Source organism: Camelus ferus, chromosome 3 (assembly GCF_009834535.1).
Source record: "Camelus ferus isolate YT-003-E chromosome 3, BCGSAC_Cfer_1.0, whole genome shotgun sequence".
NCBI classification, from domain to species: domain Eukaryota; kingdom Metazoa; phylum Chordata; class Mammalia; order Artiodactyla; family Camelidae; genus Camelus; species Camelus ferus.
In genome coordinates this window covers 102,788,606-102,807,380 of record NC_045698.1, presented here as the reverse complement: position 1 = coordinate 102,807,380, position 18,775 = coordinate 102,788,606, and the positions used below count along the sequence as shown (strand labels likewise).

At 41.8% G+C, this 18,775-nt stretch overlaps 1 protein-coding gene and 1 non-coding gene across 8 annotated transcripts in view; both read right to left on the bottom strand.

Annotated features, from left to right (window-relative positions):
* TCERG1 (transcription elongation regulator 1) overlaps positions 1-7,635 on the bottom strand; it is a 57,596-nt gene extending 49,961 nt beyond the window's left edge. For 5 of the 7 annotated variants that reach the window (XR_004318779.1, XM_032477039.1, XM_032477040.1 and 2 more), the window contains exons 1-2: positions 7,510-7,568; positions 1,578-1,803 (exon numbers count right to left, since the gene is read on the bottom strand). Coding sequence is in view for 6 of the 7 variants with exons in the window: in XM_032477039.1 (XP_032332930.1) it covers positions 1,578-1,803; positions 7,510-7,568 (285 nt within the window). In the remaining variant the exon portion in view is untranslated. Of the gene's footprint in view, positions 1-1,577; positions 1,804-7,509 lie in introns of all 7 variants that reach the window. The other 2 variants (XM_032477038.1, XM_006182260.3) reach the window with 2 other exon arrangements.
* A 9,790-nt stretch (positions 7,636-17,425) lies between these two features.
* Positions 17,426-17,533, bottom strand: LOC116662905. The gene has a single exon (XR_004318988.1). It is a non-coding gene; the product is annotated as a U6 spliceosomal RNA (small nuclear RNA).
* Between the last annotated feature and the right edge of the window lie 1,242 nt (positions 17,534-18,775).

Below are 18,775 nucleotides of genomic sequence, written 5' to 3'. Positions count from 1 at the left end.
ATGATTCCTTCAATGATTGTTGACACAACCCAAGATCCTGAACCAAACAATTTAAATATAATTGCTGTCTTTCTTACTAATGCAGAAAAGAGGTCTGCCATTTTTAAAACAGATTTTGAACAGGGATTAAAAAGACTTCCTCTATAAGCTACAAGGTAACATTAAAATTCAATTATCCAAAGCATCTTAATCTGGATAATAGGATTGACACTATGCTGATAATATGAAACTGTATTTCATTTTCCTAAATGTTTTCTTTCCTACACTTCAGTTTTCCTGGATGCAGTTTAGCATCTTTCAAGCACCAGCACACAGGCCCATGTTCTATTAGCACACCCACCTAAAACATAGCTCATTCACCAGAAGCTGGAAATCACTTGGATTTAATGTAAAAACCACACAATTATCCATCAAAACCAAGAAAAAAATCATGTTAGAAACTATCCCATTACAACATCTGATATATCTCAATTAGAGATACACTAATCCATTATATTTTATAATATTCGATAAGGAGGTTTAACTCTTAAAGGCAAAAATTAGAATAAATTCACATGTAACAAGTTATACTAGTCAGTAGGTCAGAAAGTTACTTCTTTCTTTAATCTTGAAGAAAATATAAAACCATTTAACAGTTTGTTTAAGGGAGCTGGAGGAAGGTGGGGGACTATGTTACCAGGAAGGCAACACAATTCTAAGCAAAGTATTAAAATTTTGTGTTTCTTCCAAAAAACATAACCCTATCTAAACAGAATACCACTTAAATAGTATCTCTATTTTTAGTAAGTTCACTCTTGATTATCTAAGCTAAGAGAAGGCAGGTGATACCATTGTATTTATTTGGTTTCAGAATTATAAAAATTGGTTTGTTAAACTAAGACAACATATGTACATACTCAATCAAAAAGAACACAATCTCAAAAGTAGATATTTGAGAGTTGATACCTTCACAACCTCATTTCAGACAATAACTGAGTCTATATACACTAAAAAGGGATACAAACCTAAGGTGAAAATACCAGAAGTTTTTATTTAAAGAAATCCTACAATAATTCTATTTCTAAAATTGTAAGTTACCATATTTTTTTCAGTGGGGGGAGAAAAATCCAAATATTGTGCTTACAAAATGCAAGTGTTGCCACTTTCTAGACGCTATCGTAGGCATCATTTCTGGGGAGAACTGCTCAGGATATACATACACACGTATGTATTTAAACTTACTGGCAACATGCATCACTGAGAATAAATTCCTCCCATTCTATATATTTGGATTTCAAACTTCAGATAAAGAAGGATTACTATAGAAAATTCTCAGCAATGAAGGCAAGTTGGAACTCCCCTAATTCAGTGCTGATTTTATGCATATATTTTCATATCACCATCTAAATTCCCCTTCTGAATTTCCACACTAATGACTGTTACCATTGCTTCTGGAGCAACACGTTAATATGAGGATGTTCTCTTTAGTTCCCATTTTCCTTTAAACTGAAAATGAAGAATACAGATTTTTAAGGCAAAAGTCATGTATGATATTGACACTAAACCAGCAAAGAAACAGCAATCTCTACATTTTTTACCTGGAGGTGCGGAGGGCCCATAGGTGGAGGAATCCCTCCTGGAGGAGGCATCGGTGGCATATTAGGATCAAAAGGAGGACGTCCAAATGGAGGCCGAGGTGGTGGAGGAGGGCCTCGCATCATACCAAAAGGTGGAGGAGGTCGCATGAGAGGTGGTGGGCCTCGCATCACTGCATTTGGTGGGGGAGCCGGGCCTCGGAACCTCAAGGCCTGCTGTTGAGCCATCCTGGGTGGGAAAGCAATATATATATTTTTCTCTCTCAAAATAACTAAAATGTAGCCACTAATCTCTAGTTATATCAAAGTTAAAAAGCTCCTTAATAGCAAGTAGAGTTGGAAAGTCATCATTTTGTACCATCGTGGTAAAGACTGTATTGGTAAGAATAATCAATGGACACCAAATCTAGGAGGAAAGTTAGATGAGGGAGATATCTGGATGGTCTCGAAATATCTCCCCACCTGCTGCTTACAGCTGCAAACAAGGATGAAGAAAACACTATGCAATAGGGAAACTGATCTATTTCAATACCTTGATCAGGTGATCAAATTATTATTATCCAAAAAGGACAAATGACATTATGTGACTGAGAGGGACACAGTATCACCTATTCCAGGCAAGACTGTATAAACTCAATCTGATAATGAGGAACTAGTAGACAAACACAAAATGAGGAATGTACTATTAGAAAGTGGGGGAAGGGGGTGTTTTATTCAGAAAAGTCAATGTTACACATAAAAAACAAAGAAAGAGGCTACGGTAATGTTCTAGATTAAAGCAGGCCAAAGAGACATGACAACACAATACCAACTCTAGACAGGATCCAGGAAGAGGGAAGAAATGCTATAAAGAACATTTCGATTAATAGCACTGAAACATCGACTATAGATTAAAGTACTGTATTAAGCAGAACAGGTAAAATTTTAACATTAACCATACTATCTTTATTTTTGCAACTTTTTAGAAGATTGAAATTATTTCCAAATAGAAGGTTTTTCTAGCAAGGAAGGGTAGCAGCTTAACAGATTACTCTTAAGAGATCCCACTAAAGGGAAAGGCTTTCTCTACACTGCACCCTACCCCACTTTCAATCTCCAGCTACACACACTACTTAATTTTCCTCATGGCATGTAAGCAGATAAGCAATATCACATTAAGACGGTATTATCTAGCTCTTCTCATAAGCGCTTCTTAAAAAAATTAACTCTTACATAGTGCCTACCATGTGCTAGGTGGTGGTGCTCTTTTTAAGTCATTTAACCATAACACCCCTACAGGATTTTCTCAGCCTCATTTTACAGATTAAAACACACATGTGTAAAATAACTTGCCCAAGGCCACACAGCTGGTCCAGTGCTAAAGCCAGAATTCAAATGGCTCTTAAACACTACACCATGCTGTCTCTCTAAGCCCCTTTAGAGCAGTTGTCTGTCCTGTTCACCTTTATGCCCAGCGCCTAGTTATGCCTGCACATTAACAGGGCTCAATAAGTATTTGTTGAATGAACAATGAGTATCTAGGTGATACCGCACCCAAGCTACCTTATGAATAGGGTATGCAGAACCTTATAAAAAGGTTTACTGTTAACTTGCCATAGTCAGTTACTGAGTACCTATCACAGTCTCCCCAGGAGCTAATATAAATCTCTCCATTATACATGAAATTTACATTCCAGTGCTCAAGAGAGATTAACAAGTATATTCCTTATGTACGACTGATGATAATCATTCTTACACTCTCCTCATCAGGCTCTTTCAACTTTCCTACGTTTTCAACCCTGTGCTTAAGACTGCTCTTTCAACCTTCTCTAAAATTTTCAATTCATAGGTCATTCTGATCAAAAAAATCCTAAAAAAGAACGAGTTTGCCTCTAGAAGAGCACTAGGATTGTAAACACATCCAAAACTACTATACCAAGCATATTTAGCCAAGCTTGTAAATGATCCCACACTTAAATGTTAGAAAGTATGAGTTAACACAGTGACTGCAAAAAGGAGTAAGGATTGGATCAAAATAACCAGTCTTTTTCAAATTATATGCACTCCCAAAAGAGCTGGCCCCTGTTACTGAAGGAATGTCTTGACTTTTAGGGCAGGAAAAAACTTAATCACCAAGGAAAGATATTCTGTTTCAGCCTTCAGTTAATAATGAACCTTTATCTTAGATTTCCCTTGAGTCTGACTCTTCCGTTTCAAAAAATCTACACTATTTCTTTCTTAACAATTTCACACTCCCTAGTTATAACCTGAAGTTAAGCATTTTAGGCTCTAGAATAAAGAAAAGCCAAACCAGGGCTCTGCCTTTTGTTATCAGGCTATTTATATGTTTTCTGAGCCTGAATATATACTCAGATGTAAATGAGCTGGGGGCAGGGGGACAGAAGTAAAACATCCCACCCTCCTCTCTGTTCAGTGACATAATCCCCATGAATCATTTAGGATACTACCTAGTACACAGTAAACTATTTAAACTATAATTAATTACTTTCATTCTCCCTCAAATCCTAGCACAGTGCTCTACCTGAAAAGGCACTTCGTTGCCAATTTGCCTAGATGGCTTTCAAAAGCCTGCCACTAAAATGGTGACAAAATTCACATAACTTCCTGTCAACAGCCTCAAGTTGCTATTTCTGATGTCAGAGGTGTATAGCACAGGTGCTGAGCTCTTTACATACACTGCTGCATCACAACGACCTTACCAGAACCTACAGTGAGGATTAAATGAGCTAATAAAGTACTTGGAACGGCACCCAGCACATAAGTGCTAAGTATTAGCTATTATTGCTGTTGCTATAACATTAGTACAGTAACAGTATTAGTAAGTGTTAAATAGTATTAGCACTAGAAGTAGTATTGTCTATTATTATTACTATATTGTTATTAGCAACCTCTATATAACCTGGCCCTTGTTGACCTCTTTATAGACTAGTCTTGATCAACGACTTCATTACCTTGAAGACTTTGCACTCACTGTTCCCTCTGCATGGCAAGCTTTTCCCCAGATCTTTACAGAACTCAGCCTGAGCTCAAGTGTCACCTCAAACTCCTTTCCCACACTAGTCTCTCCCAACCCCTCCCTAGGTCATTACCCGATTTAAGTTTACAATTATAAGAAATGCTATGAAGAAATCTGACTTGTGTTTACTTATGTATTATCTCTACCCACAAGTATAGTTTCCCCTTAGGATAGTGCTGCATCCTAGTGCCCAGGATGGTAGGTGTTCAATTATTGCCTCAATTACAATAAGTAAATCCTGTGTACTTCCTGTATACCAGGCACAGTTATACGGACATTTGCACTAATTCTTTCAATCCTCACAACAACCCAATGAGATTTAAGTTTGGCACCATTTTTGCAGAAGAAACCATGGCACAGAAAAAGCACTTGCTTAAGGCAGCAAGTGAGTAGTGACACCAGCATATTCTTACTCCCATTGTACAGTCGAGGAAATTTAGACTCCAAATACCTTGTCATAAGTCATAAAGCATTAATAAGCAAACAAAGGCCACAGGTAAAGGATCTATACACAACGACTCTGAAAGTAATTTTAATGGCCCACAACCAGAAATGGATGGATGGCATTTGGATTTCCAAATAAATTCTATGTACCATAGTTATTTTGCATTCCTACCACTTTAAATCTTTAGGAAAACAGATGCCTACTTGCATGAACAGAAACACACAAAATTTTTTTATAGGAACAAATGTGTTTCCCTCAAAGTACCCTATCCAGATATGCAGTCTTCCCAAGGGTGAAGACAAGACTGAAAACACTGTAATATCGTGAAGACAAGGCTGAAAATACTTTAATACAACAGGAGGAGCAAAAATTTTTAATGCTTATATACAGGAAGCAAATTATAATAAGGTAGACCATAAGTGAGAAGACCTTGGTTTTAATCCAGACCCTACCAACTCAGTGACCTTGGGTAAGTCTCCACACTTGCAAGTGCTTCCTCACTTGACGTGGTTAGTTCAGAATTTAAATCAGTCTTAATCAGCATGGAAGCTCCTTGAGGACAAAGGTTTCTGGTCTGGTTCAAGACTCTACTGCCAGCACCTAGGTCAGTGGCTATCACAACGTACACTTAATAAATGTAGGTCCAATAAGTGAACCATCTCTCAATCTCCTATATTTATTTATTTATCATATATCCACTGAACACCTTACTGCCAAGTACTAAGATAGCAACACGCTGTGAAATACATTCAGGATACAAATACAAAAACTAGGCCCCAATTTCTGCCATGATAGGCCACATAAATAACTAATTTCTCTGAAACCATGAGAAATGCTAAAATAAAGGTCTGTACAATATGCTCTGAAGGTCACTTCCAACTCAACAAGCTGAGGTACAAAATATTTGCAAAAGAACACCTAATTTAAAGCCCTATTCAAATTAGTTTTGCAACAATGCCTAGACTACTATTAATAAAGTTTAAAAGGCTACTCATTGTAAAACTGAAGAAAGATGTCTGAAAAATAAAGGAACAGTTCCCAAATAAATCCCTAAGACTAGCTAAGTAACCTTCTCTAGAGAACAGAATCAGAAATAAACCTTCCATCGCTAATACTGAACGACCCTGACAATTCACTTTCATCACTCATGGCTAAAGTGGACATACAGGGTTTAAAGGATATGAGATCTAACCCTGCAATAAGACTTTATTCCTGCCAAAGTAAGAATTTGTGTGTATGACCACTCAGAATCTAAAAGACGTGATTTTTTTTTCCCCTGAAAACTTGAATGACAATGCCCATTTTCCATCTACAATTTCATCTTGAGCTCTAGACAATACTAGAGTCCTCATAACTTCCACTGCTCCTTTTTCACTCTCAAAGGCTGACAATGGCACAACTCAGAATGGGAGCTGAACATTGGAAATGACATGTTCCCGTCCAGGGGGAAAAATATGTATCAGATATACATAAATCTCAGTACTTCGTTTGCCTGAAAACTAGTGACTAAAACATTTTAAAGACACTTCAATTTTTCCCAAATCTTAATTAAAAATCCCACAGGCAGTGAGAAACCAGGGCAAGAAAGGTCACTGCCCTCTTTGGGGCAATGGCGTGAGCAGTCGAATAGGCTCCCGAGCCTGGCTGCCTGGGTTCAAGTCACTTCCTGGAGCCACAATACCCACCAAAGTAACCGCGTTCTACTACCCCAACCTCTAACAGGCTCAGTTTCCTCACCTGTAAGTTGGGCAAGTCACATAAATGAAGATGGATGTAGACTGGGGCCTGCAAAATGCAAACAGCAACTACTCCAAACGGTGGGTGTGAGGATCGGAGGAGACAACTCATAAGTAGAGGGCTGCCTGGCCCACGGAAGCACGGAGCAAACGGCTGCCGCTATTGTTGATAATCTCAAATACGGGATAAGGAATCAAAGGGTAAGAGAAAGGAAAGCCGCACGAAGTTGAAGAAAAGCAAGAGATGGGGGGGAAAGACCGGGACAAACAGGGGACCCCAAGGACCGCGGAGCGCGTGGAGAAGGCCGGGCCAGGTGTGCCGGGCGCTGGGGACTTCCGTGCGGCGTGCAGGGCTTCGGGGGGTAAAGCTGGCCCGCGGGGGCGCGGACCCGGCGGAAGGCTGAGGTCGGCGGGCCGAGGCGGAGGCGGCCCGCGCCTGAGGCGGGGCCCCAAAGCGGCAACGCCAGGCCCAGCCCGTGGGCCGCAAGCCGCAAGGGGCGCCGGGCCCCGACAAAACCGCAGGGAGAGCCCCGAGAAGGCGCAGGAGGCCGCGGCCCAGCCCCGACCGGGCTCCCTCATTCAAGCCACCTTCCCCTTCCCCCTTCTCCAACCCCATGCGGTCCTAGCCCCTCAGCCTCCACGACTCCTCGCCCCACCCGCCACCCCGGCTCTCCGCGCGGCAGGCCTAGCCCTGGGACGCCGGAGCGCCGAGATATAAGGAAGAGCAGCGCCTCTTACCTGAGCTCCCCCGGGTTGAACCGCTCACCGTCCCCCCCGTCCCCGCCACGCTCCGCCATTACAGAGGGCCGCGTTCATCCACCCGCCGACTGAGCGTCCTCTATTGGCCGGACGGATCGTCAATCCCGCGCAAGAGAGGCGGAGATAGCAGAGACCTGTGAAATGATTGGTCAAACTTTCCATCAATCCTCGAGATGAGGGTGGTATCTGTTTTATTATTGGTGAAAGGGCCCGCCGACTTTAAAAGCGGTATGGAGACAGCCAGTTGATTGGTCGGTCCGAGGCTTTATGGGAAACCGGACTTTAGCAACGAGAAACCGCCGGCGCCCTCTTGCGGTAAGCAAAACTAGGTCCTCCCACGTACCGCTCGGCCTGCGGTAGCCACGTGTCTGCCGGCTTCCAGGAAAGCCAACTGTGGAGCCATATTGGCTTCATACTGGCTCAGGCCGGGACCGTTTCCACTGCGTGAGCCAATCAGCAATCGACCTGGGTCTCCCTCAAACCAATCACAGAGTTGCTGTGAAAGTGAGCTGTTTCCCAGCTTTTCAGAAAATCAGGAGTCTTAAGGCACCATCCGATTATACCCATGTTATAAAATAATGTATTACTAACTACAAGAGTATCTCTCAAATTGTATTAAATAATTACCTGCAGACTGATGAGTATTACAAGTTGCTGTTATTAAGAAAGTTGGGGGAGGCAAGCCTCTTCACAATGTACAGGTTAAAGGATTTGTCCTTTAATTTCAAAATACACCTTTCTGAAATTCATATACCCTGATACCCAGAAGAAATTCTGAGTATTTATTTCACTCTTAAAGAAAAAACAAAATAAACAAACAAAACCCTGTTAGGCACTGGGGTTTCAAAGGCACTGGTGAAGATGAACTCTAACATTAAGGAGCTCAAAATATTAAACTAATAATAGGCATATTTGACCCAGACCTAACCATATAAACCAACCACTGTCCTAAGTACTTTCCATATGTTATTTGGTTTTGGTCTCATTAAAAGGCTTCATAAGACGTGGGTACTATGAATAGCCACAGTTTATAGGTGAGACTGAGGCACGGAGAAGTTGAGTTACTGGTCCAAGTTCACACAGCTAGTATATGGCAAAGTCTGGCCTTAAACCCAAGACCATGTGGCAGTAAAGCCCCATTGTTAAACATCATGATCCAAAAAATTTGAAACCATAAATCTACACAAAAACTTGTACACAAATGTTCATAGCAGCATTATTCATAACAGCAAAAATGTTCCATCAACTGCTGAAAGAATTAAGAAATATGGTCCATCTATACAAAGGAATATTTTTCAGCCATTAAAAAGGATTAAGTACTGATACATGCTAAAACATGGATAAACCTTGAAAACATGCTAAGTGGAAGAAGTCAGACACCAAAAGCTACATATTGTATGAGTCTATTTATGTGAAATATCCAGATTAGACAAATTTATAGACACAGAAAATGGATTTCTAAGAGGTGGGGGGAGTAACTGCTCATGGGTATGGGGTTTCCTTTTGGCTGATGAAAATGTTGCAGCATTAGATAGTGGAGATGATTGCACAATTTGGTAAATATACTAAAATCCATTGTGAACACTTTAGAGAGTGGATTTTATTGTATGTGAATTATTGTATTTCAATAAACACCATGCTATACTGATTCCCAGTTAAATACTCAAAATCAATTAAGTATGATAAAATGTGATAAAGGCCAAACACAGTTCTGAGCATGATTGTTTGGAGAAGGAAAGTGGGGGTAAAATTTCACTCAATATGTAAAGTTTGAACAAACAAGTTTAAGAGCTGGAGGCTAGCTAGATCCCTTTTTCAACATCAGCATGCCTCCCCAAGTCCTGGCCAAATATCCAAACATAATACTAGTAAAGATGGCTCGTAACAAACTAACCCCCACTGCTGGAGATGATGATCAGGAGGTGGAACACCACCTGTCGACTCACTTTGTTGTTTTTAATTCTGCAGTTCTTTAAATTATAAACGTCATATCATTCCATCCCTAAATACATCAGTATGTATCTCTTTTTTAAAAAATCCCACAGTTTTCTACATGTCAAATATAACATTTTCACACCTAACAAAATTAACAGTAATACCAAATCCATATTCATATCAAGAAACAGGACAAAGGGCAGTTGAGTAGCTAAGAGGTTAAGTAACCAAGGTGGCTCAGATAGTAACTTCAGTGTCCAGTTGAATACAGACTCCAGGAGAATAGGAATGCATTCGTGGTTTTTAATCAGTTTCTCTTGAATATAGCTCGGTGCTAGTCCATAAAGAAGTCAATGAGCAAATTAATTAAAATGATTATCATTTCTGGTTGATATCAAAAACATTCTAATATCTACTGAAGACTTTGAGATGAACTAATATAACATCTGAGATTAGCTTCAAAATAAAGGGAACAGCAAGGGTGGGGAGAGAGTGGGAGGGGAGAGGAGTGGGTTAGAGATGAAACAAGGTTGACTCTACCTTGATAACTGTTGAAGCTGGGTGATGGGTAGATGAGGGTTTATGATACTATCATCTCTACTTTTCAAATATTGAAAATTTCCATTAATAGAGAAAATATTCTAAGTTCTTGAAACATTAAACTATAGGGAACTGAGTATTTAAACTGATACACAACAAAATGTATCTGCTTACATTTTTAGTTTATAGTCAGATAGCAGATAAGAAGAGCTAATGATACAAGCTAGCCCAACACAAGCTAAATTGGATATGTCTCTATTTGGAATAGTGAATTTTCAGACCATCGTGACTCAATTTCAATAAAATCTCAAATCAAATAACTTACTGCCCTTATGCTGCTTATAATCACATTGAGCTGCTTTGTGATAACTTTATTTGCTCTGTAAGTCTACCCATAGAGAGAGGACAGGGATGTCTGGGCCACCTGACAGGTGTAATTCTCTGTAAATAAATTGGCTTTGGCATTCTGGTTTATAGAGATGGATCTTTACGTGCTCAGTTAAAATGAGTGTTCTTGACTTTGATTCCAGTCTTATTTTGCCAATAAAATCTCTCTGGGGGGCTGTAAAGCTAGGAGTACAATCCTTAACCACACATACTCCCCAAAGTCAGGGGTACCTTGGGCACTCTCTCTGTCACTCACATAGCTGAGCTTTTTGTAGGGCCATCTCTGGGCACTACTTGCCCTTATTGGATGAGCATCTTGTCCAATCCTCTTACTCTGTAGATGGAGCTACAAAAACTAAGGTACACATCACAATATGGCTGTGGTTTCTACCCTCTGCACTTGGTGTCACTGACAGTCAGTTATCTGGAAGCTTAAAACGTATTTTTTAAACTTTTCATTTTGAAGAAATCTTGGATTTACAGAAGAGTTGCAAAGTTAGTATGGAGATTCTCTGAACCCAGCTTCCCTTAGGGTTAACATATTACATAACCATTGGTACATTGATCAAAACTAAGAACAGGAGGGGAATTTTAGGCCACATTAAGATATCTAACTTGGGCAGCCTGGGTTAAGACACAGGGATAACGTCTTCAACCTTACAGATCAAGTATGTAGTTACAATCACAGGCATAAATTCTAAGTTGACTTGTTCTTGTTTTGGACTTTGGTTTACTCTGTATCATATTCAGATGCCTTTGTTAACTAGATACTGTAGGATTTTTAGAACAGAACAGAAATGGAGGAATGTGGAGATTTTCATCAGCCAAAAGGAAACCCCATACCCGTGAGCAGTTACTCCCCCCACCTTTGAATTAGGAAGTTTCCAGAACTGCCATGGTCACAGGTCCCTTTATGCAGAAGAACTTGTTAGGCCAAAGCAATCTTACTAAAAAATAAATAAGAAAACAAATCACTATTAGTGGAACTCACTGTTACTGAAATGGCACATTCATTCATTGCCTTTCTAATTGGTTCATTTCTATACTGGTAAATGCGAACAGTATAATGAGACCTAACTCCTGCCCTCAAGGAGCTTATGGTCTAATGAGGAAGACTAAGAAGCAAAAAGTGCAGCACAGGTAAGATTCCCAACAGTGGTTAGCTCAGATGCTGGAAAGCCCTGCAGAGGGCCAGGAGACCCAGCCCTGCAGGCAGTGCCCCCTCTCCCCGAGGTCAGGCCGGCTCACCGGTAGGAAGCATGTGATTGTGTTAGGCGTACCAGATGGGAGGGCATTTCAGGTGGCAGTAAGGCATGGGATGGAGTAAGGACATTTTAACTCACCTCACCATTTTGTTTGAGAGGACATTTCAATGCTGCGAGACCAAGAAGTAAGCAATCAACATAAAGGACCACTGTAGCTTCTCTGTCACAGGCTGCCTGGGTTTGAATCCTGGATTTGCCTCTTACCAGCTGTGTAGTTGGGGACAATTTCTTTCCAGTCTTTTTGCTGAAGTTTCCCTATCTTAAAATGGAAATAATAATTATATCTCCCCCAAAGAGTTTCTGTGAGTGTTGAATGAATGTAAGCCCATGTAAAGTATTTAGAACAGGGATCCTAGTATGTGCTCAATAAACATTAGCTATTACCATTTCTATAAATATAATTTCTATTCTTATTATTTGATCTCCTCTTGCTTTCTTTATCTCCCCATGTCTGAATCTTTGCCTCTTTGCCTCTGTTTTACCTTGCTCTCTCTGTTACATAAACTGCTCAGTTTTCTCCTTGGTTAGCTAAGTAATAAATACGAACTATTAGCCTGATATCTGATTGATAATGGATATTTCTTGTTAAAAAAAAACAGTACAAATTGAAACTGAAAATGGCTAACACTGCATGTGATAAAATGTGAAACTGACTGAAGATCAGATCTTAAATGCAAATCTCTAAAATCTGACCCAAGAAAGTTGGGTCTGGCAGAAATAACAGTCGTTGAAGAAACTTCTCTCGAACTAGACAATTGGTAAGATCTGATGCCAATAGAAATGCTTTAGGGAACACAGATCTTCACCCTGAAATTTCAATGAAGAGTTAATTCGGTCAGAAATAACTTTAGTGAAAAAAAAAACTAATAGCAAAAAATATCATCTAATGTAGAAAACAGATCCTGAAATTTATTGGTATTTGGTTGGGGGATTACTTATGTGGGTTTATCACCACTGAAGTTTGCTTCTAAAAATGCTTTCTCAGTGAACATGCAACAATGTTGGTATAATTTTGATAGTGTCAAAATGCCATTAGGGCCCAAAGGATTAGGGTCAGGCTAGGGATGTGGATGAAGATGTGTGTGTGTGTGTGTGTGTGTTTGGTGTGTATTTGTGCACACAGGTATGTAGAAGAGAACTTAGGGGAAGTCAAAGGGCAGCATGGCCTGAGAACTGGAGCACCATGCAGAACATCCCTTCATGCTGTCTTAACTGATGGGCCAGAGACAGCGCAGGATACAGAACTTCAAGATCAGGCAGACTTGGGTTGAAAAAGGGTTCCATCCCTCACTAGCTGTCACCCTACAAAAGTTACCACCTCCCCAAGCCTCAGCCACCCGCCTCATCTGAAAAGGAACATGGCAGCAGTGCTCACCTCATGAGGTTGTCATGAGGACGTCATGAGGACGGCCTGAGACAGAGCCCTTGCCAGGTACCTGGCACGTGGTCAGCCCGCACTCTAGATGTTAGCCACCCTTATCTGTTATTGTTCTACTTTGTCAGTGTGTCTGTGCTCCCAGAACCTCATCCAGCTGACAGCCAGCTAGATGAATAGCTTCTTCTGAATAGGGTCCTCTGATCCTATTTCTTTGACCCCTCCCAGCCCAGTTTCCAGGATCCGAGCACAATGCCATGCTTAGCATATGATCCCAGTGATTTTTTAGCTGTATGTTGAGTGCATGCTGAAGAAAAATAAATATAAGGGGAAAATGAAAGGGAACTGGGGGTTGGGGCTGTTAGACATATGGGGTGCATCGAAGGACCGCCAGACAGATGGTGAGCAGGGGAACACACCTGGGTGCTAGGTACTAATTAGCTGACAGGTGGGTCAGGGGTGGGAAAAGGCAGGAAACAGTATGTTGTTTATTCCCCATAATCAGAGGCTGCCTGAGGCCAGGTTCCCTAACCTCCCCACTCCTCCTGGCTGAGTACAAGTTAAGAATATGCCCTGCTTAACCTTGAAGACGCCTTGGGCCAGGTGAAGAGGAGCTTTGCTGACAGATTGGATAACTAAGACTTCCAAGAAAGGCTCTGAGCCGCTTTGGCCTCAGCTAGCACTCCGGCCCCATCCTCCCTGAAACTAGAACACAGCTTGGAAAGACAGCTAGGTGCCCTCGCCCGTTGCTGTGGCTTCCTCAAGCCTCGGCCCGCGCTCTCCTTGATGAGCCTGCGGGGCTGTAATTCTCATCGCCTGACATTTATGGGTGGCTGCATATTAGCAAAAGGTTTTACAGCCATTTTTATGAGGGCTACCTCCCTGAGACCTGTCAGGGATAATCACCCAGACTGAGCAGAAGGAAAGAGAGCAAAGGCACTCGCGTGCTATCACCCACCCTGCCCCGCCCGCAAAGAGCCCGCAATGAGCCCGCAACGGAGCCTGCAGGTGCCCTTTTTCTTCAACCACGTGTCAGAGCTGATTGGCTTGCCCTCGTACCCTTGGCAGCTGTCCATCATCATCTTCCACATCCAACTCATCAATGGGTCCTGAAGGTGCAACTCCCAAGGGTGCCTCTGGTCCATTTCTGCCCATCTCCGCGGCACCACTCTGGCCCAGCCTGCCTCCCGCACAGCCCTCACTTGGCTCTGCCTCCTGGTCCTGCCCCAGCCCTACCTTCCGTGATCCACACAGGAGACAGCGCAGTCCTCTAGATGGTTATTTCTCTCTTTCATGGATGCACCTTGTAAACTTTCTGAAAAATCTTTATGGATCTCCTAGAGAGAATGTATCCGATGAAAAGAGGGATCTTTTAAAAAAACAGTACCTTCCTCTACTGGGTAAGATTTATTCTGAAGAAAAATTCAAGTACCTTTACAGACTGCGGGGTCCCTCTGTGACCCCTTCCCTACCCGCCTCGCTGACCTCCCCTCCACACTGGCCCCTGCTCCCACGCTGGTTTCAGAGGCACACAAGTAGGCTTACATTCACTTCGTGGCCTGCCGGGGAGCCCTAAGCTCTGCTGTCAGCACAGCTGACTGTCTCAACCTCCCAGGCTCAGCTCACCTGTCACCTCCCAGCCTGCCCAGTCTTAAACTGCCTCCTCGCCCACATCACCCGGTTCATTGTTTTCAGGGCACTTGGAACAAACTTAAAATGTTTCTTATTTGTTGACTTACACATAGTTTGTCTCCTTTGTTGGAATATACGTCGTGTATTTTTCCCGGTTGCACTACTGCCTAGCACAGAGCATAGGCAAAGTATATTTACACCCGGTAAATATGCATCAAAAAATTAAATGAAGGAATGAATGAAGCAGTCTGCCAAAAAGCCACTCACCCTCTCAAGCCTCCTGCAAGTCTTCGTGATAATCAGTAGAGGGCAGCAAAGACCCTGAGTTAGCTGACTTCTGGGTTTACGCCAGAAACAAGAGAACTTTTTCTCCTTTGCCAAATAGCAGCCTCAGGTTTATCAGAAATTTCAGGGAGAAGTCTTGCCTTAAAATTTCCTTCTTCAATTTGTTCCTGAAGCCTTCTCTCTGAGTCATTTACAGATTTTTGGGGGGGGGGGCAATTTCAGGGACAATGCTCCTCAGGAGATGAAAGCAGATGTTGTGTTGACTAAGCCCAAAGGAAACGCTATGGCCTAGAGCCTGTACCTTCCTGCCTGACGAGTTAGAGTGGAAAAAAAGATGCTCCTGTCATAGCACACAGCTGTTTGGGACTTAAGGATTTACGACTCTCCCTTACGGTGTGTGGGGAGGAGCAGATACCAGCTAGGCAGCTGCTGTCTGTGTTTTGAGCACTTGCAAGAGCAGGTTGTGTGTGTGTGTTCACGGTTCTGTCTTCTGCTTCAGTCTGTTTCTGCTCATTCCTGTAACCGTTCCCCAACCCAGGGCAAGAGCCTCAATGTCTCCTGCCTTTGTGGGCTGCTTCACTGAAAATGCACCCTGAATCCAAGAAATCAGCACTTGAATCAGCATCCACACAGTCCTAGAAGGGTGCTTCCATTCAGTCTCTACCCAACAAATGTTGACTGAGTCCTCTGACTTACCAGGCCTGGGTGTGTGCTCTGTGGGTACAGATGCTTCATTTGATTAGAAGAACAGTTACTAGAAAGAACCAGCTGAGGTAGAGCTTCTCAATCTTGGTGCTGCGTACATTCTGGACCAGGTAATTCTTGGTTGTAAGAGCATTCTAGGATTTTAGCAACATCCCCGGACTCTCCCCATGAGATGCAGGGAGCACCTACCCCCTGAACTGTGATGACCAAAAATGTTTTCAGACATCGCAGAATGTCCCCTGGGTGGGTGGATGGGAAGGGGGGCAGGTTCTCACCCCCAACCTTGAAATCTACTATTTTAAGGATCATGGTGGAAATCTTCTAGGGTATCTTTACAGGCTGAGTCAATGACCCGTCTCCCCTGGTTCTGCTCCTCACTCTCCCTCGCTTGTCTGTTGTGACCTTAAGCCTATGGACCAAGTACATTGAGCATCTGACCCAGCTGAACGCCTCTTGGCTTCTCTCCTTTGGGGAAATTGCAACTGAGGGACTGAGTATCACTTGGGACCTTCAAGGGGACAAAACTTTAACGCAGATTTAGAAGGTGTGGGCAGATGTATGACAATGTCGGGGACGTGAAGCAGAGACATCCTCCTGTAGAGGGAATGAATTAGACACGTAGAAACACACAGGAAGAGGCAAAGAGGAGTCACCTCCTGCTGGCACGTTCTGGTTTTAGTACTTCCTAAGGACAGGCTCCACTTCCTGCCATGATAACGTTTAATAACATTGATAACTAATTCCTCTTTTGTGCTAAGCCAGTTTTGTCGTTGCTATTGTTGTTTTTTCTGTGACTAGCAAATGAGCCCTCACGGGTACATGCCCTGTGGCCGGGAAGTGAAATCAGAACCAGAAGACATCAGGCAGTTGTGGGGAGGTTTTCCATCCTTCAGGGCAGCTCCACCCACCTCCACAAGTGCTCCATTCTCCTTTCTCTACCAAATGGCTTCCTCGCCTTCTCTATAGTTTTCCTTGTCTTCACCTTGGCTTGTACCCTGCCCGGTGTGCCAGGGCCTCAGCTCAACTTCTCGTTGTCCACTCAGCATCAGCTTGACCGACCGCTAACAGCAAACCCAGGCCGGGTTTCTTGGCTCAAATTCCTGAGTCTGATTGGCTCGTGTGGCAAAACACGATTGGCTGCCCACCCCACAATCATCCATCCCTCCCAGTTTTTTTCAGGCGAACAACCCCAGGTGGTGAATCAGAATTGGTTTGTTAAGGGTAATGAGATGTAAGAGGAATTTTCTGGGGGAAGTGGGGGCTTATGGCAAAGAATTTTATCCTTAATGCAAGGAGGCAAAGCCCGAGGAGGAGCTAGCCCATCCCCTTCCTACCTCCTTTGGATATGTCATGTGAGGACATGATATATGAAACCGTGGCAGCCATTTTGCAACCATGAAGTAAAGCCAAGAGAACTAGCGAGGAACTGACAGAAGCAGGCTACAACATCCTCGAGCTGACGAATTAACCAACCCTGGAGCCATTTACCTTTAGACTTCTTGTTACATGAGATAATTAGGTATCCTTACAGTTTAAGCTACTTTGACTCCGGTATCCTGTTACGTGAAGCCAAAAGGATCCTGACCGATACAGTATAGCTCATCTTTTCAGGCCAGGTCACTCAGGTCCCAGGTCACTAGCTGGCTATCCTGTAGATAGATGACTGTCCTGGAGTCACACACCTACCTCCAATCCAGGTGTTCATTCCCCTGTCCCAAACTTTTATGATGAAAATTTTTAAACCTACAGAAAGGTTGAGGATATAATGCAGTAAACACTGAAATATTCCTCAAAAAATACATGTCTTCCCTGTACAGGGGGTGTGCTAATCTTCTCTGTATCATTTCAATTTCAGTATATGTGCTGCCCAAGTGAGCATTAGTTTGATTTTTTTGAATATGTAACACGGTAGCATAGTTCAAAGGTCAAAACTACATAAAAATGTAACTCAGAGAAGTTTTCTTCAACTCCTGTATATAGCCAATTTTATTAGTTTCTGGTTTAGCCTTTCTTAATGGCAAATATAAGCAAATATACATTTGTCCATATATACACATATATCCTCATTTTGCCATCGATTTTATTTCAGTGGCAGTATACTATGTATACTCCTTTGCACCTTACTTTTCACGTCATATTGTTTTATATATTTTACATATGCAACTGTTTCATAGCACTAGTGTTTCACTTATTTGCAGCCTCAAATGTAATTGGTATTTAGGAAGGTTTTATTTGCATTTTAATGGTTACTTTTATACTGAAGCTAAAACAACCTCAGTCCCCTTCATCTTATTTTTTGTTATTTTCTGTTGGTTCCCCAACAATATTGAAATTAGTTCATAATTTCTTCTTTCCTTTCTCACTCCTATTTGCCAGCATCTCAGGTAAATAAATATCAGTTTCACCCCCATCAGCAGCAAATGTATTCAACAAGTATGTTCTCTATTTCATCTCTCTTGCCATTCTTCTCTTTTAATTGTTGTATAAGCTCTACATTGCCTGGGCACGTACTCTTCTTACAACCATCATAGTTTTATGGGTAAATACGTAATGCCAGTCAATCCTTGGTCCAGTCACCATCAGTCCTAAGGCCAATGTCTTTCCATTTTGGTTGTCCAACAAGCCTTGCTTCAGTAAACTCAGAGGAGCAATATTCTTTAGTTCTTTCACATTTATCATTTGTGACATGTTGGCTAGATACAAAATCTTTGGCTCATGTTTTCTTTCTTTGAATATCTTCAGTATGTTACTCTATTTCTTCTGGAATACAGTCTGAAGATAATTATTTCTTTTCCATTTAGATGATTTGATATTTTGCCTAGATGCCCAAATGATTTTTTTTTTCTTTTTTTGTAAAGTCCAGAAGTTTTTTGAGACAATATCTTGACATTGGTCATTCTGGATTGATTTTCCTAGATACTAGTACCAAATCTCTCTCTCTCTTTTTTTTTTTTTTTTTCCCCTTGAAATCTCTTTTTGTCTCAGGAAAAAGTTTCTTAAATGTTTGCTTTGGAAATTTAAATTAATTTTAAATTACTTTTAAATTTCCACTGCTTTTTATTTTCTTCTTTGTAAGTCTTCTGTTACATATATGTTGGTTTTTTTGTTTGTTTATTTATCT